The sequence below is a fragment of the Cygnus atratus genome, chromosome 1, assembly GCF_013377495.2.
Source record: "Cygnus atratus isolate AKBS03 ecotype Queensland, Australia chromosome 1, CAtr_DNAZoo_HiC_assembly, whole genome shotgun sequence".
Taxonomy (NCBI): Eukaryota; Metazoa; Chordata; class Aves; order Anseriformes; family Anatidae; genus Cygnus; species Cygnus atratus.
In genome coordinates, this window is record NC_066362.1 from 100,855,959 (window position 1) to 100,875,090 (window position 19,132).

General features: G+C 44.7%; 1 protein-coding gene across 1 annotated transcript in view; it reads left to right on the plus strand.

Annotated features, from left to right (window-relative positions):
- The window catches only part of EPHA1 (EPH receptor A1), a 33,650-nt gene extending 18,569 nt beyond the window's left edge, over positions 1 to 15,081 (plus strand). The window contains exons 5-18 of the mRNA XM_035545964.1: positions 3,134 to 3,289; positions 3,484 to 3,816; positions 5,064 to 5,188; positions 5,297 to 5,456; positions 8,126 to 8,222; positions 9,901 to 9,956; positions 10,236 to 10,358; positions 10,462 to 10,647; positions 11,091 to 11,152; positions 11,541 to 11,750; positions 12,560 to 12,709; positions 13,409 to 13,602; positions 13,913 to 14,068; positions 14,949 to 15,081. Coding sequence (XP_035401857.1) covers positions 3,134 to 3,289; positions 3,484 to 3,816; positions 5,064 to 5,188; positions 5,297 to 5,456; positions 8,126 to 8,222; positions 9,901 to 9,956; positions 10,236 to 10,358; positions 10,462 to 10,647; positions 11,091 to 11,152; positions 11,541 to 11,750; positions 12,560 to 12,709; positions 13,409 to 13,602; positions 13,913 to 14,068; positions 14,949 to 15,027 — 2,087 coding nt within the window. The 3' untranslated portion in view covers positions 15,028 to 15,081. The remainder of the gene's footprint in view (positions 1 to 3,133; positions 3,290 to 3,483; positions 3,817 to 5,063; positions 5,189 to 5,296; positions 5,457 to 8,125; positions 8,223 to 9,900; positions 9,957 to 10,235; positions 10,359 to 10,461; positions 10,648 to 11,090; positions 11,153 to 11,540; positions 11,751 to 12,559; positions 12,710 to 13,408; positions 13,603 to 13,912; positions 14,069 to 14,948) is intronic.
- Positions 15,082 to 19,132: the final 4,051 nt, after the last annotated feature.

Sequence of the window (19,132 nt, forward strand, 5' to 3'; positions counted from 1 at the left end):
TAGGAATAAGCAGTGAAGGTTTAGACCACTGCTGCCCTCTCTGTCCTTGGGTTCTTGGGTGAGCAGTCCTAAACCCACCCTTTTCCAGATGTGTTTTTTTCACACCTTGTTGCCTGAAGCCACAGCTTGGAGCAGATGACCAGGGACTGGGGAAACCAAGTGCCCGGAGTGGGAGAGAGTCTGGACTGTAGCTGAAAATGTTGATTCGAGGGAGAGCAAAGGGGCAGGCACTGACCTCTTCTCTCTGGTGAACAGCACTAGGACCCGAGGGAACAGCATGAAGCTGTGACAGGGGAGGTTACTCCCGCGCATAGCGTGGAGTCGGGCTCGATGATCCTTGCGGGCCCCTTCCACCTCGTACTATTCTCTGGTTCTGTGATTCCATGACTTGAGCACATCTCTGCCTCGCTCAGCCTGTGGGAGCCGAGGGCAGAGCCTGCCCTGCTTCTGCCAAATGAGCCCATGGCGGCCACGTCACAGGGAACCGCAGGTAGCAGGGCGCAGACTGGGAAGGACGCAGGCAGCAGCGGCAGCCCGGCTCCCCAGCCTGACGCCCGCTCGCCCGCTAATGCGGCGGGCCGCCGGCGCCTGCCGCCCCCACGCCCTGCCCAGCCGGGCGCTCCGGGGGAGGCTTCGCACCGCCTCTGAGGCGGGGCCGGCCCCGCGTTCCTCGTGGGGCTGCCGGCTCTCCGCCCAGCCCTGGCCCCGAGCCGCCCCGCTCCTCCCCGGTGCTGGGCAGCCACCTGCCGGCCGCTCTAGGCACAGCGGCTGCGTGGGCCCCGGGAACCGCGGCGCATTGTTCGTGGAGGCGGGAGCGCCCGGGGCTGGTCGTGGCGGCCGGGGCCAGGGGCTCAGCCCTGAGGCGCTAGGGCACCTCCCGCTGTGGGCCCCGGGGCCTCGTCGTGGCCCCGGGGCTGTGCCGTGCCTGCCGCTCCCGGGGCACCAGTCTGGGCTGGCCTGGGCTTGTTTTGGCTCACCTGCCCGAAACTGAATGGCCTCGTTGGTTCTGCCCCCGCTGTCCCGTCCTTCCAAACGTGCCCGGCCCGAGGCTGGCTGCCCTTAGCCTGGACCGTGCCGTGGGCATGCTGACATCTGGATATTACAGCCGTGTGCCATCACTAGCTTGCACTTCCAGGCTCCATTCGTCGCTTCAGTCAAGACACAGCCTGAGGTGATGTGACTTAGTCCAGCTGACTGGTGTGTTCACTGTTACCTCCCAGTTATCCCTTTACCCAGACATCCACCCTCCCTGCAGTGTCCTCCCTGCACTGCCTTGCTACTAGGCTTACTGCCTCCCTCTGAGGCAGTCATCCCACCTGAAGGGTCCTAGGGCCACAGTGAGGAAAGCAGAGGCTGGCTTTACTCTGAGCAAGAGATGTGGACTGTAGGTCCATGTCCCAAATTTCCTTTCTGTGTTAGCCTGATAATAAGAGTGTATGTATGTTGTGCATTTATGGCAAATAGTATTGTCATTGAACATTGGCATATGTGTTACACAAATTTGTGGCTCTGCTCTTGATTTGTTTTTCATGTTGCTGTCAAAGCCAATCCAATCCAGACTGATCCAGTGACATGAATTTTGAAATCTTATGCTGGAGCAAAATGGCAGGAGGTCACAAAGTTTTCATCTTCACTCGAGCACGTAGAAATGCTCTTGGTTATGAGCAGACTAGAGATCAAAGAATTGTTTCTTATTCTTGACTATTTCTGAAAGAGATGATTTGATCTTAAATAGAATATAAATGGCATCTCTGGGCTGCATCCTCTAGTGTTAATGAGACAGTCTGCCTGCCATTTGAGGGCAAGAGAGGTAACCAACAAGACTGAGATGAAGCCAGTTCTCTGATGGCAATCTAGAGAGAGATCTCAATCTATGGTGATAATACTCTTCCTGAGATTGGGCCGTTGTTAGCAGAAAAGTTTTTAGTTCCTTCAGGTGTTCCTCTATGTCACGTAGTAGGAGTGGCTGTAACGTTTTTTGTTTTCTTGATAAAGGATTGATTTCTGTGTTATGCTCTACCACAGTAAGCCATTTCAGTCAGGCTCCAGAGCAGATGGCTTTGGGGTCTCCATTGGGATATCCTGAGGGATTACCCAGGACATGGTTGTTCTCATAGTGCAATATGAAAAGGGTAATATCCTCAATGCTCAAGTTAAATGCAAGGCAGAAGCTTGGTAGAAAATTAGTGTGTTCATTCCTCAACTATGTGATTAGTGATAGGTTGTTTGATTGTATTTCAAGAACATTTGATAAAATGGGGGTTGGACTAGATGATCTTCAGAGGTCCCTTCCAACCTCGGCCATTCTATGATTCTGTGAAAATCATTTAGCACAGGCCAGTAAAACATTTAAATTCTCAGGGTACTGCAACTTTCCTCACTCCTTTCCTCCTTGCTACATACTTATAGAGGTGAAGCATTAACCTCGAGATAACTGGTAGACAGACTAGTACTCCTGGAGCTCAAGCTAGTAATAATGCATCAAGCATGCTGTCAGATGATACAGCTAGAGAAGGGCATGGCTGCTTATTTTTATAGGACTGGAAATAGGAAACACGTGGCATGTGTTCTCTTGCAGTGTGTTAGCTTTATAGCCAGTTGCACTCAGTGCTGTTAGGCAAACTGATAATTATCTACATATTCCCCAGGGCCCTGCTAAGTACAACACTTGAAATCAGAAAATATGCTTCTGCTAAATAGCCCACTGGCTATCCCGTAGGAAGTCAGCAAGCAGAGGAGTCTGAGGAATCCAAGGACTTCGAGACAGTATTTACAGCCCTTACTGACAGAGCAGAAAACTTGAAAAGTAAGATAGAAAGCAATATGGATTTATGCTGAAAAAAAAAGTATCTGAGGCTGATTAGGTTGTGTTTTCATGAAACATTCTTGAGATTCTTCAGTCTACAAATCCTATCATAACATTGATCCCACCTTGGGCCTGCATCTCCTCACTGTCTGCTCTTAGAAGATGATTGGTCTAGGTGACCTCCAGGGATCCCTTCCAACCTAAATATTTCTGTGAACTGAAAGAACGGAAGAAAAGCAAGCATGTAAAAGGAGCTTTCAAGAAACTGAATGAAACTGGCAGGTTGTTTCCTGTTGATCTTATGTTGAATTGTCTGTGTCTTCACAGCCTGCCAGCGGGGATTCTACCGTCACTCTCTGGAGACTAACCGCTGCCTCAAGTGCCCCCCAAACAGCTTGTCCAACGAGTCAGGGGCTACATCTTGTTCCTGTAACGCAGGCTTCTACCGAGCACCTTTGGAGGGCCAGAACATTGCTTGTACCCGTGAGTTCTGGCTTGATAGAAAGAACAAGGAGAAGGGAGGAAAGAGTGCTGGGAAATGGGGATGAGAGGTCAGAGAGGGGGAGAGGTTGGGGGGACAGAGGGCATAATTTGAAATGCATCAGCAGATGGGAAACTGCCACAATACATTGGGTGTTATCAGCTGGATCTAATACTTTCTTTCATTCTTCTCATAGGTCCCCCCTCAGCTCCCCGCAATGTCAGCTTCTCCCTTATTGGCACACAGCTCTCTCTGTGGTGGCAGCCACCCAGTGACCATGGTGGGCGAAAGGATCTGACTTACACAGTCTTCTGTCAGCGCTGTCATTTCATGTCTTGTGAGCCATGTGAGGCTGGTGTGGTATTCACCCCCAGTGCTTCTGGTCTCACTAAACCTGCTGTGGATGTGGACGGCCTAGAAGCTTACACCAACTACACATTTGCTGTGGAAGCCCATAATGGTGTCTCAGGAATGGGACCTGCTCCCCAGAGAACTGCTCCAGCTGTCTGGGTCGCAGTTGGACATGCAGGTTAGCAGAAGCAGATAGAAGTTCTTCCTGCTCATCAGGAAAAGGAAGAGGAATCTCTGTGAATGTTTAACCTTTCTCCATCTCCTTCTGTCTGCCACATGTGTTGGTATGGTATGATAAGGTACCTCTGCCTCTGGCATGTAAAGTCCATCAGTCATATTCCTTGCAAGCTAAGTCAGCAATAAGCATTATCTACCAAGAGCTATGAATCCACCAAGGACTTAACAGAGGTGAGGAGGATAAAGCCCTCCCTGTGATACGCTGTTGTAGTCCAATGAAGATATTGTTACGTGTGTGACAGGAAGTATGGGGCCTGTGGCACAAAATATTACCCGTGACTCAAATATTGCAAAAAAATCAAACCAAACACAACAGAAATCCTGATGTAACTGAAAATAAAAACTTCAAAAACATGGAGAAATTTGTATGTTAAAAACATACAAGTTTTCCTTGACACATTTATGTGTAGCTTGGCTTCAAGTTGAGTAGTAGTTTGACTGTCCTGTGAATATTTTCCAGAGTGCTGTTAAACAAGATTATAGAAAAGTAACATTGCAGTGCTCAGCAGCCCTTGGTACTTACCCCAGTTCTGATTTAGTGACTTTTATACGACTCCCTGTCTTTTCTTCCTTTTGCTATGCAGAGGCAGCATAACTCTGAGCTAGGAAAGCAGAACTACGTTGGGTTTACCTCATCACTTCCTGGTGATGATGAAGGACAAGGAGAGAACCAGGCTTGACACGTCAGTCCCTGCAAACTGTTAAGAATTATCTTTTTATTCATGAATAGCATTCATCTGCAGTCAACTGAGAGATTTTGAGTACGGAATATCACAGTACCATATGAAATGGAGTTGCATTCATAAATCACATAGGAAAGTTGTGTCACTGTTGCTGTAAGAGCAGAAAATCATAACATTTTGTTTTCAAATTGAACAGTACAGTTCTGGGTTAAATGTAATTTCTTGAAAGACTGGTTTTGTTTCGGAGACAAAAGATATGCTCTTCTTCTGTTGGGGTAGATACTATTGGGGTAGCATGCTATTCTTAGAAAACAACAAGTTACAGCTGGAGACCCCATTTTGCTTTCACCACAGAATAGAAAGTTAAGGGAGTGGCAGTGGCAATGAGAGTCATTTCTAGTTACATGGTATGACATAGAAGGAAAGATAGAGCCTCTGATAGAGAGAGGTCTTACTTTGTGTTGTTTGTATTTCATTCTGATACTCTTTGTTTTCTCCCCTGCAGCTCCAGTGACAGTGTCCCATTTTATCCTGACACAAAGAGATGACAGTAGTCTGTCTGTTTCTTGGCTTGCCCCACGGCAGCGCAGCCAGACCGCAGTGGAGTATGAGGTCATGTTCTTTGAGAAGGTGAGACCTGCCTCATCTGTTCTTCCCCCTTCCACTTAAAGGGATGAAAATGTCCTCTTTGTTCCATTCCATGTGTGTTAGTTATTTAACCTTGTTCAATTTCTGCAGGGAGAGGAGGCACGATACACAGTGAAGCACCTTCTTGAGCCAAATGTCACTCTGACAGACCTTCAACCAGACACAGCCTACCTGCTTCGTGTGAGATCCATCACACCTCTTGGGCCTGGGCCCTACTCCCAGGAGCAGGAATTCCGCACCCTTCCACCAGGTAAAGTACAACCATTGGTATGTCATTAGTGAGAAACTCACTTTTCCATCAGATTGTATATGCACATAGTACACCAATCTCTTTTTGTGTTCTGCTAGCTGCAAAGGCAAAGAAATCACACTCCTGAGTTCTTTGTCACCAGGGCCAAGACTTTACAAAGCTCTGCTTTGTGAAAATGTTCAACAGGGAGTCATTTTATCCTTTGTGCTTGCTGTTATACAGAATCCTATTGTACTTTCCCATTCAGAACTGATCGGTGTCAGTTTTGTGTGTTATTTAGATAAATTATTCACCATCTGTTCATTTAGTTCTCCTGAAAGATATTTTGATTCTGAATAGTAATGTTTCTAAGTTCAAGTGTTAGCAAAACAATTAGCATATTTATCCTTTTATGTAGAAATTGCTAATGAAAAGGAGAACTCAGAGGACTTCAGCACTATTTTTTTCCAGCTTTATCATTTCTACTGTATGTAGTTCAGCCCCTGGATGTGAGTCTGGCAATGACTCTGCCCAAAAAGATGATATGTGCTGCTGAAAAAAGTTCTCACCCAAAGCACAAAGTGTAGGCCAGTTTACTGAGGCCTCCGGCATCAAAGAATATCTTGTGCAGGCCCCACATCCAACCTTCCCTTTCCCTGGGTTATCTAAAGACTTCCCTGTTATCAGAGGTTTTCTATAAAGGAGCTTAGTCTCCCTTCATTCCACAAATTTACAGATCCTCCTAGTGACCCTATGGATGTTTCTGATAATCCTAGAAATGAGTTCATTGAAATGATGCCTATGAAAGGCTAGTTTTACTGTAACGAAGCAAGAAAATAGAAAAAAGGAAAGGCATACATTAATTTTAATAAATAGTTATAGTAATTCAGTAAAAGCTGAGAGAGACTTATGATACCACGATTGAAATATCATTTAAAGATTTTCTTTTTTTAACACCAGGAGCTTTGGGTAAGATTTTCATGCAGTCAGTGTCAATTATGATGACATTAACAATCTTAACCAATAGACTAATGTATCATAAAGGTTCTGTGGAAAATATTTAAGTTAACATGTAATAGATGTTTTTAGTTATAAAATGATGTGCTAGGAGATACTTTGCAGCTTTCCCCAAGCTTATGCTTTTTTTTTCTCTCTTTAAGTAAAAGTTGATCATCTCATCATGCCAAGGCAAAGGTATTTTGAATATGAAAGGAGTAAAAACCTTGCCAACAAGGTTTCATTCGGTGGGAGTTGATTCTTCGATAATATAAGGATTATATATTTTATATATATATTATATAATATAAGGATAATGTAAGGATTTTTAGTTGCAATGGTTTAGAGATATTAGTGGAACAAGATTTGTAGGGATAGACAATTTTTTAAATCTGAATTTGAGTTTAGATCCCTTAATTTCTTGCAGAAGAGCTATGTACTTAAGAGCCTGTCCCTTTTTTCTAGTTGGTTTAATAAAATATATTACTTCCCCTTCCAAATCTTGCCTTTTTGATTTTAGCAAAAAATAATGTTAGCTTTGCCTCTTGATTTCTGCCTATCTAAGCTGGTGATTTTTAGTAATTTTAGTGGGATGAGTCAGCATCAAATTGAGCAAGAATAACAAGTGTTAATTAGGCTTTACAGATGCTGAGCATTGGACTGGATGTTAGGAAACACTTCCAGACACTGTTGTCATGCAGCTGTTCCGTGCTTAAAAATCCCTCACTTATTGAAACATTATATTTAGGAATTTTCTTTTTTTTCTGCATGCTTTCCTAAATGTCTTTAGGAAAAATATTAAAAGATGTAGACACTCATTAGATATGGATATGAACACTTTTCATTAATGTATTTAAAAATAAATTATTCATTTTTTAATTTACAAGAAATAAAGGCTTAAAAGCAACCAACAGAGGGAATTTAGTATTTACTCTGATAAATTCAACTATATTGTGTGGAAATGGATGGTTTTAGCTTAAGAGTCTAAGTAGAAAAAGACAACCTGAGTTATCTGAACGCTATCTGAGTTCTATCCAGTCACAAAATGAAACCACCTGACACTTTTTTTTCTGAGAAAACAGAAATACGATGTTAGATTTCAAGTTCATGTCAGTGCTTGCCTGTTTGCAAAAATGCTAAGCAGCCAGTGGCTTCTGTCAAATTAATTAGGCAAAAAAACAAACCCAGATTTTCAAGGAAAGGGAAGGCAGAAGGGGGAAATGAACTGCATAAAAAAGAAGAGCATCAAACTAGACTGCTGTGCAAACTTCTGTCTTTGCTATGCCATAGTCTAAATCAGCTGCTGAGCAGGAAAAAGAGTCTGATCTGAAAACGTAGTTGGAGAGGAGTGGGAGGGAAGAATAGCTGTTCTTCACTTACATGTGGGAAGAGACCTCTGGAGTTGTCTAGTTCAACTGCAGCAGGGATTATTTGAAAGCTAAATCAGGTACAGGGATAAATTACTCATCTAGACCAGGATCACAGGTAAGAGTGAACCAGATACCCACCTGAAGACACACTATGCGCATGGATAACATGTGCATATTAGGACTCAAATATGGTCACTCTGTTGCCTGGAAGATGAATCACCATAGTTCACCTAATACCACTAGCTGGTAGAAGCTGGTTGCTACATTCCAGACAAATAATTCTTGTTCTTTTAAATGATATGGCCTTTATCTTTTCCTTTGCAGACACAGGAGCTCTATCTGGTGGAGTCATAGTCTCCATTATTTTTGGAGTTCTACTATTTATTGGGCTGCTTCTGGGACTTCTGTTCTTTCGACGAAAGTAAGTGTTGATTTTTGGAGTTGAAAAAGATATAGATGTAGGAGTATGACACAAAGCTCAGAGGAGTGGCTGATACCCGAGAGGGCTGTGCTACCATTCAGAGGGACCTTGACAGGCTGGAAGGTTGGGCTGAGAGGAACCTCAGGAAGTTCAACAAGGGCAAGTGCAGGGTCCTGCATCTAGGGAGGAATAACCCCAAGCACCAGTACAGGTTGTGGGATGACCTGCTGGAGTGCATGTCTGCAGAGAGGGACCTGGGAGTCCTGGTGGACAGCAGGCTAACCATGAGTCAGCTATATGCCCTTGTGCCCAAGAAGTCTGACAGTATCCTGGGCTGTATTCAGACAAGTGTTGCCAGCAGGTCAAGGGAGGTGATCCTCCCACTCTGCTTAGTCCTGGTGGGGCCACACCTGGAGTATTGCATCCAGTTCTGGGCTCCCCAGTGCAAGAAGGACATGGAGCTACTGGAGCGAGTTCAGAGGAAGGCTACAAAGATGATTAGAGGACTGGAGCACCTGTCGCATGAGGACACGCTGAGAGAACTATGCCTGTTTAGCCTGGAATAGAGAAGACTGAGGGGAGACCTCATTAATATATATAAATATCTGAGGGGAGGGTGTTGAGAGAATGGAGCCAGTCTCTTTTCAGCTGTGCCCAGCAACAGGACAAGAGGCAACGGGCACAAACTGAAGCACAGGAGGTTCCGGCTGAATATGAGGGGGCACTTCTTTACTGTGAGGGTGACAGAGCACTGGAACAGGTTGCCCAGAGAGGTTGTGGAGTCTCCTTTTCTGGAGATATTCAAAACCTGCCTGGATGCCATCCTGTGCAACGTGTTCTAGGTGATCCTGCTTGGCAGGGGTTGGACTAGATGATCTCCAGAGGTTCCTTCCAGCCCTGCCCATTCTGTGAAAAATAGCTGAGCTATAAAAGCTTAAGAAAGAGTTAAGAAAGAAGGACTTGATATCTCTGAGGAAGTTGGATGAGTTAGCTAGAGGTGAAAGAAGAAGACCAGTGTGCTGCAGTAAGATGGAATGACTAAGTAATTTCAATTAGCAGGGTTGGATGGGTTGGTATGTCTGTAAGATAATGCTTGCTGCTGAGGACAGAGGAAAGTATGGTGATTTCTCTCCTTTTTTTTTTCTTTTTTTTAATATAATCCAGCACTATCATACTATTATCATGACAAATGAATAAAAAAAGTGTTATGGCACAGTCTTTTATATAGTTGCTGATCAATTAAGCAGGCAATTCATGTATCCAGTTATTTCAAACCATTTTCCATATACTATTACTTTAATGGTCCTCTACCCAGATACAAAGTTCTACTTCCTTTACAAATGTCTACAAGGCTGCTTGTTTTTTTTAAGGAGATGAGGTATTTTACTGAAAGTGTACAGAAAACATAAAATAAATAGAAATTCATCTTTAATTCAGCAACAGAGGAACAAACAAAACTACCTGCATGGAAACAAAGTTCCATTTCTAAATGTACATTAAGTACCACATTCTATTACAGGCTGTACTCTACCAAGTAGATGCAGTGTCCGGTTCCACTTTGCTCTGAGCTACCCAGAACTCTGTGCTTGACCAACTAGGGCAGACTCCCTAGAAGTCTTGCTTTCTTCTTTGCTATTTGTTAACCATTCGAGTTTCATCACTTCTCCCTATGTTCCAGGCATGCTCGTCGCAGACAATCACGGCCAGATTACAATACTTCAGGCTTTGATCGAGGTGAGCTTCAAAGGGATAGTGGAACCAGGCAGAAACCTGGAATGGGTTGCAAAATATCAAAAGAATCATAATTTTCAAACAAGGCGCCAGTGTGGATTTTCTGATGTAATCTCTCTCCTTCTATAATAGCTGTAGTATTATTCAATGTATGTTTGATGTATTTGTTGACTGCTTTTGTTTGAAAGACGTGGATTTAGCTCTGCTTCTGTAACTTTGCCCTATAAAGCTTGACCAAAGAGTTGACAGGTTAAGTTGCTCTTTTGATTCCCTTTACCATAGAGAAGGTCTGGCTGAAGCCCTATGTAGACCTGCAACCTTATGATGACCCTAGCAGAGGAGTGCTGGAATTCATTAAGGAACTGGATGTCTCCTGTGTCACTATGGAGAATGTGATTGGGGAGGGTGAGTTTGTTGGCCTTCTCTTCATCTTTCAGTTCCCCCACACTGATATTTGGCTGCCTATTCTTGAGCTCATCTGTGACCTTTTGTCTCTGGTTGTCCTCAGGGGAGTTTGGGGAGGTCTATCGTGGGTCCCTACGGCTCCCAGGCAAAGAACGTATTGTGGTTGCAATCAAGACCCTGAAGTCAACATATTCAGACTCACAGTGGTGGAACTTTCTGCGTGAGGCAACAATTATGGGTCAGTTCGACCACCCAAACATTGTGCATCTGGAAGGAGTTGTCACCAAAAGTAAGAGCATGGAAGAACGTCTTGTAATGACATAGAAAGTGGCACATTCCTGGGGCCTTGCTTAGGAGAGGATTATGTCAAGGAGGCTGTGTCGAGAGAAGACACATTGTTATATTAGCCTATGGTGGAGAATGAGTAATGGAGAAGGGGTATAGATTTCCAGCAGAGTCATGAGGCGCATTGTTAAGAGAAATCTTCTTGGGTTGGTGAGTGGAGAAGTTGGAATAGTGTAAGGGGTGGTGTAAGGTTATGTGTGATACAAGAAGGAATACAGAATCATCGGGGGAAGTCTAAGGGGGAGGGACAGCTAGCTGTCAGAGTGGAGCAGGGATGGTGGCGGTGGTTGGGTATGGTCCCCTGTTTTGGGGGAATGTGGAGAGCGTTGAAACACAAATTGCAAAGGTGAGCTGCAGAAAGGGTGACACTTTCTTCTTTTCCCCAAGGGAGGCCAATGATGATCATCACTGAGTATATGGAGAATGGAGCGCTGGATACCTTCCTGCGGGTGAGAGATCCCAATCTGTAGTAGTCTTGTGTACTGCCAGAACTTGTACTTGAGGTGGATTTAGGACTCTAAGAGAAGACTGGATAAAAGATCTCTACATCCATATAATTTCTGGTCACATTTCCAGTCTTGGCAGCTGAATCTTGATGCCATCGAGTTTGCTCAGTATACAGAGTGTTGTCTTTGGCAGATAATGTGCAGGTGCCTCGTGATGACTCTGGAGACCACCACCAGTCCCTTAGTGTGAACCTGTGGGGTCCTTTGGGCTGCAGCACTGCCTTTTTGCTTGTTCACCAACACCCTCTTTTACAAGTTGATAAGGCCAGTAACTTGAAAACAGCAGACTGATGTCACTTGACCAGGATCTTCTGTCACTTCTTCCATGCAGGAAAATGAGGAAAAATTTAGCCCTGTGCAGCTTGTGTCCATGCTGCAAGGGATAGCCTCTGGCATGACCTACCTTTCAGAACACAACTATGTGCACCGGGATCTGGCTGCTCGCAACATCCTAGTAACACGCAGCCTTCAGTGCAAGGTGTCTGACTTTGGTCTCTCCCGAATATTGGAGAATGATGCAGAGGGAACCTATGAAACCAAGGTAATGCAAAAACAATCTCTGCTGAGATAAGGCTCAGTCTTGTAATTTAGCTGTAGTCTTTGGGGTTGGGATTCTGCCAGATAAGAATGGCAGGATTTCTTTGTAGTAGGAAACATGCCAGGTGAAGGATTTGGACAAAAGTCTGAAGAAAGTAGGTTTTCTTCTCTGAAAGAAAACCTATTATAAAATAGATTTTACAAAACTGTTATATTTATATTATATATTCCATTATAAAACTGCATATATATTACATACATTACATATATATTATAATAGATATATATTTTATTATAAACCTGCAAGTCACAGTGTGGTTGAAGGTGGTGCTTTTCTTTCTGGAGTCTGTGCTGATTTTGTTTGCTAAGAGATTCAGTACCACAGAGAATGTGGTTTTTGAAATGAAGCAAAATATGGGATCTTACATTTTGGACTCAGTTAATTATACATAGCTTTGAAGATAGCCTTGCTGTGAACAGGAGTTTGGACTAGAGACATCTACACATCCCTTTCAAAGAAAGCTCCAGTGATTCTACTATCTTGTGTCACTCAAAGGAAGGCTGTTATTGGTGTCATTGTCTTAGACCCACAGCTGTTTTTGTAGCATTTAGCTGAACACAGCGCTTAAACAAAATTACTTTCCAAAATAATTTATGTCCTTTTGACAAGATTTCCCCAGAGGTGATCACACATCACTTCAAGTGAAGTGGGCCCAGTCTGTGAAGCATTTTGTAAGCTCCTTGAATGAAAGCACTGCAGAAGCACGACTCAATGATACAAGCTGGTTACCCTATGTCTCTTCTCTTTCACAGGGTGGTAAGATTCCCATCCGATGGACAGCCCCAGAGGCCATTGCTCATCGGATATTCACTTCAGCCAGTGATGTCTGGAGCTTTGGAATTGTCATGTGGGAGGTGCTGTCATTTGGTGACAAGCCATATGGAGACATGACCAATCAAAAGGTAGCAGACATTGACCTTGTGATGATTTAAGGAAATAAACCAGGAATACAGGCCCAACTTGTGCTGATCTCCCTCTGCCTGCAGCCTTATCATTCTTCTGAATACAAAACTACTGTCTCCTTCCCGGCTAAAACTCAGTGCAGCCAAGTCAAAGACAGTAATGTTTGGATCCCTGAACCAGGTTCAGATGTCAGCAGCAGCAAGCCAAATTAAAGACTGATTAATCCAGCCACAGTCTTTGAGTTTAGAGATGTTCTTTGCTGATTCCTTTCTCTCCTTTCTCTGTCTCTGAAGTATTTTTCTAGTCTCATACTTGTGCCAGGCTTAGTGCATCTATGAGGTTGCCACGTGGTATTGAAATTATTCTTCAGAGCCTAATTCCACTTTTCTCACTGGGCCTGTAACAGAATCACTTGGTCCTCACTTCTAATGAACATATGCCATGAATGGCAAATGGGAGCTAAGCTAGTAAAGGGCTGAAACCAGCTGTGTATGCCACTTCACGTTTTGACATCTCACGTGTCCTGATCCTTTGTTGTGCTGCCCAAACTCTACTTTATACACATGTAACCGGCTTTAGTCCCCACCCTGGCTGCACCCTGTGAAAAATGATGAACTGTCTGCTCCCAGCCCCACAGAGGCCTCTGGCTCTTCTCTTTCACCCTGCTCTTTCCTGAGTTCTATCTGTCCTCTGTGCAGGTGATGAAAAGCTTAGAGGATGGGTACCGGCTCCCCCCGCCTGTGGACTGCCCATCTATTCTCTATGAGCTTATGAAGAACTGTTGGTCGCACGATCGGATGAGGAGGCCTCAATTTCATGAGATCCAGGCACAGCTGCAACATTTCATCTCAAGTCCTCATCTCCTCCGGTCTGTTGCAGACTTTGATCCCAGGTAAGCAGACTGTCTTAGGGAGGGGGAGAAGTTAATTGGGAAATTTTGGCCTCCTGGTTTGAGCAGGAGGAGAGGTGATGTTAGCAGTGCAGGCTGGCAAGAGACATCTTGAATGCTGTATATGCAGTAGCAGTAATCTGTCTCTCATGGTGATGCAGGGCATACGTAGCCACTGGCCTGTGCAATCTGATCACACTGTGTAGAGAAAAGATGAGTTGGCTTAGACCTGGCAGAGGGTTCTTGCTCTCTAGCTAGTGAGGCTGTCATCTGAGCCTCTTGCCTGGCTAATGAGGGTTTCATCTGTCTTTAGGGTAACACTCCGGCTCCCCAGCTGCAGTGGATCTGATGGTATCCCCTATCGATCCATTCCTGAGTGGCTGGAATCCATTCGCATGAAGCGCTATATCTCCAACTTTCGCACTGCTGGCCTTGACACCATGGAGTCAATTCTGGACCTCACGGCTGAGTAAGTGCAGGCTAAGCTCTCACAAGGCACCCCATGCTATTTCACAAATAGCTGTTTCGGTCCTTCTGCTATCTGAACAGGCACTCATATTTACTTCGAAATCTTCTTTCCATCCTTCTCTGTGCAGTTAAATGGAAGTGGATGGGCCTCTTACCCTATGAGAGAATAGTCAGCCCAGAAAAATCATGATCACAGCTCAAGCTGTGAGATTAATTCTCCAATTGTCCTTGCTCGTGACTTTCCAGGGGCCTGAGCTGCTCTGAGCTCACATTAGACACACATCAGAGCAAGGGTAGGCAACAGATGACAGACAGTTCTCTAACCTGACCATCTCCCCACCCTCGTAGGACTTGATAAGAGAATTTTCTTGCCTTGAACTCAGACAGGCTAGTGACATTCTCCCCACATCAGCCAGGCACTGTTCCATCATAGAGCAAAGTCCTTCTGGGCTCTTTAGAAGGACTCAGACCAGATGCTTTACCAGTACACACTTTTCCTAGTGTAGGATCAGGGATGTACAACCAAGTATAACCAGAGTGGTTGCATAAGACAAATGAAAAGGCACAGTGCAGAGGCAGACCCTGCTGAAAGGTTGAGACCATTGGGAGCAGACATGGCTGCAGTCCTGATTTAATGAGAGGAAAGGCCAAGTCACAAAGTGGGAGAAAACAGTTGACTGGGTGGGCAGAGGTAGCCAGAGAAGGAAAGGAACATCTAGATGTTTCTTCCCTCTGGAGAAAAAGCAAGTGTAGCAAGAGGCACTGAGGGAAAGGAAACTTTCTGAACTAATGCTTGGTAAGAGTTTCTGCCCTTAAACACACCCCAATCCCCAAGGAACAAGAATAGCAATTAATTTTTTTCTCTCTTCCATTTCCTTCAGGGACTTGAAACAGATGGGAGTGTCACTTCCAGGCCACCAGAAGAGGATCCTGTGTAGCATCCAAGGCTTTAAAGAGTGATCAGTTGTTGCATTCTTAAGCTTGCCAAATGCTGTCTTACCCACGTACCACTTGGAATCATTCCTATGGCAATTGCTTCCAAATGAGTGACTGGGACAAGCAAAGCAAAACAACCAGGACTGAAAAGACTTATGAGGCAACACCACCTGCTCTCATTTCTGTTGCCCCTTGCTTTTGCTCTACAGCAGTCATTGGTACTTTTCAGAGCACTGGTCTTAGAATCTGTTCTCAGCCATGTCTTCTATAGTCTGTTTTGTGCAGCACTAAGTAATCCCTGTAGTCCACATACTGGACTTTCAGCCCTCAGTAAATCACGTGGAGACATAAGATACATTCAGTTGGGGTGTGGGGCATGGATAATGCTTTAAGTTTGGAGATGAGGATTCAGATAGAGTGGGACCTTCTAGGAACATGCGTAAGGATGCAGATGTAGGGTTGGGCCCATTCACTCCCTGGTGTACATCCCTTCTCATTTCAGCAGCCTTCTGTCTTCCTTATTTTATGACATGAACAAACTATTCAGTCTTTCACAAGGCTGCTGCTAAGGGATATATTTTTAAATTCAGCTGTTCTTGCCTTAAACACCACCAAGTCATGGTGTACTTTGTTCTTTGGAGGAGAAGTTGGGAGTAGCAGCACATCCTGCTGTAACTTGTGTGATCATGTAACCTTGGCATGTTGCTTATTTGCACACGTGTACTTCAGCAGAGAGATTTACCTCTCCCCAACCCGCTTAATACCTTTACTGGTGCCATGGACACAAAACCCTCTAGGTACCCATTTTTCTCTGCCCCTTTTTTGACAGAGGGAATAGTCTTGTTTGACTGGATAGGGTGTTTGTAACAGAAAAAATGTGTAGGTGGTCTGTCTTATTCCTTCTCTGTGGAGGAAGTGTTATTATTTATCAGAATTCAAGACAGAGGTGCTATAGACTGTAAATAGTATTTTGTAAATAAACTTGTGGCAGAGCAGGCTGTGTTGGAGTGCTTTGGCTTATCTCAAATACTATTGGGACCTTTGCTCTAGCATATACATTATGTTCCAGCAGTGTGCTTACATCTTAATTTAGTTGTTTCAGCAAGGTTTAAGTTCTCTGGCAGTCATGTAACTGCAGATGAGCAAATGCAGCTGCATTAGGACAAAAGGATGCATGTGCAGGTGGTTACTTCAGACATTTTTTCTTTAAACCCATTACAGCTGTAATCTGTTAGCCAAGTCCATCTTCATACAGCTCCTGTATTTACCCCTAAACTGTGAGAAGTATTAGAAGCTACTTACCTATTTCCTCAAACTAGAGGTGTAGTACTTCCTTCTGCTGCAGAAGAGAGTATTCAGGTGAGAAGGCGTGGGGGGAGAATCACACTCCGCTCATTCTAAAACTTCCTCAAAAAGCAAACTGGACTCTCACATCCTACCCAGGAAGACTTAGCTGTACTCACCTCATGAACTATGTTTCTGCACCTGTGCTAAGTCTGGCTTGGTGAAGATAGTGCCAGTCATTCTGCAATGAGTTATTTGTAAGTAGCTATCAGTGTTTCCATAATTGTATAATCCTCCCAATTCTTAAGGGTTTAAATTAACACTCCTGCTTGTGGGAAGATCTTGCTTACCTATGTCCTGCAGAAGGGTTAGGAAGCCCAGAGCTAAAAGGATGCAGCTTAAGGCAAGAAGGGTGGTTTCTATTCAAGATGAGAAGCAGCAGGGCATACACATGGAACCATGATATGCGTGTATCTCAGCCACTTGAGTTACTGCAACTATAGTATGACACAGCTGACAAGATAAGCTTGCAGTGTGAGTCTTGTTAGTATACCAAGTTCAATCTTAGTAATATCATCTATGCTTCGTGTTAAAGTTGCTGCATAGATGATATCCAGGCTAGAAGGAAAGCTTTGATTAGGCTGACATGAGATAAAAGCATGTGTCATGCATATGTAAACTTCAGTGTAGCCTTGCAGATGATAGAAAACGGGGTGCTTGATACTCTAGATAGCTGTGCTTGCTGCCATTCAGAGGGACCTCAGCACACAGGAGAAATGGGAAGAGAGCTGTCTTATAAAGTTCAGCAAGGGGAAATGCAGAGCCCTGCAGCTGGGGAGGAATAACCCCTTGTGCCAGCGGGGACAGACTGGCTGGGAAGCAACTTTGCAGGACCTGCAGGTCCCAGTGAGCAGCAAGTTGCACTTGAGCAACATGCCCTTGCATCAAAGGAGGCCAACATTAACTGGATTGCACTAGGAAATGCAACACCAGTAGCTGGAGGGATGCTATTCTTCCCCTCTCCTCTCCCCTCTGATAAGACATCTGGAGTGTTGTACCCAGTTTTGGGTTCCTCAGTGCAAGGAGGACATGGATTTACCTGGAACAAGACCACTGTTAGGCCACCAAGATTTTGAAGGGATTAGAGCATCTGACATGAGGAGAGGCTGACAGAGGTGGAACTGGTCATTCTTGCAATGAGAAGACTGGCTTTGGTTTGGGTGGCTCTTGTCATTGTGTATAAATACCTAATGGGAGATAATCAAGAAGAAGAAGCCAACGTCTCCTTGGTGGTATCCAGTGAAAGGAAAAGCAGCAGTGGGCATAAATGAAAACACAAGAAATTCCCTTTGAAGGTAAGAAAATGTACTGGGAGCATGGACCAACACTGGAACCCAGAAAGTTTGTGTCGTTTTCATCCCTGGAGTTACATAAAAACTGATTGGGCACAGTCCTGAGCAACTTACGTGGACTGACCCTGCTCTGTGGTCTGAGGTTGGGCATGGAGGTCCCTTCCACCTTCAACTGTGAGGAGCTGCTGAATCAGCTAATCTGAAAGAGATGAGGCTGCTCAGCGCCATGTCCTCAGGTACAGCCAGTAGCAAGCCTGAGCTTTCCCATTCCCAATAGGCACTCCTGCATGCATTCAGGCAAAATGCATATACATGTACATATATATATATATATATGCTACTTGTGTGCACACTTGTATGTGAGTGACCTCACAGACAGAAAAAACACAGCAGTCATGCAAGCACAGCACAAAGAACCTGATCCTATTCCCTTCTCTGGCTGATCAGGATAAGCCTGTTAGTGAGAAATGTGTACATAAATACCATGAAGCCCTGGTAGATTCTACTGGTAGAATTGAGTTTTTGAGACCAGCTGTCCAGTAGCTGGGTCAACAACCATCACAGCTCTCCTCAGCTGCTGACACCAGGACATATGACCCCCTCAAGGCCTGTAGCCACACTCCACTTGTGGGTATGTAGTCACCTTTGCATGCACGCACACACACACACACGATCTCTCCAATAATGAGCTGTGGACATTGCATCTAGATAGCAAGTGACCCCAGGATTCCCTGGTCTCCCAGTCACCTTGCACACAGATGAAAACTGTTCTCTGGTAACTGGTCCAGGCTTACCATCAGTAGCTGACTTCCAGACCCCAGGGTAGCTGGCTTGGACCTCCTGGGAGCTCTAGCAGCTGACTCATACTGGACTTTCTGGCAGTTGGTCCAGACTCAGAGTCATGCCAATTGGTGGCTCTCAGCTCTTGTATCCTACTTTCTCTCCAGCTACCCTGGCTTGATTTTCACTACTGATTACACACTGACACCCAAACAATATACTTGCACTTCGGTATTTCCCGTTGCTGGCATTTGGACCCTCCATACACATACTGAACAGGGTCCCTTCACACCAGAAAATAACTCTATAAAAGGAGTTTATTAAGAAAATGGGACAGACTGCTGGGGACATAGAGGACACAGACAGATCAATCTGCTGTATATGTGCAGGCAGCCACTTGTAAGCTCTTTTTCCCCCATTTTTTTCCATGCTGTTTCTTTTCCTTGATCACTTCCTTTTCCTACCCCTAAACACCTCATTAAATATGCTGTACAGTTCCCAGATGCATTTCCCATGCATACCATGCTCCTCAGAGGTAGTAATTCCCCCTTAATCTGCAAGGTGATCCAGAGAGCCCCATCCACCCTACTCTGTTTGTCCCTAAACACCGGGGCTTATTCCAGGCCTGTGATAGCTCTACAAGGAGCTGCATTAGGGTGCTTCTCTCCCACCGTCATTATTCCTCTCCTGTGTGCTCCTTGGTGTTTATGAAA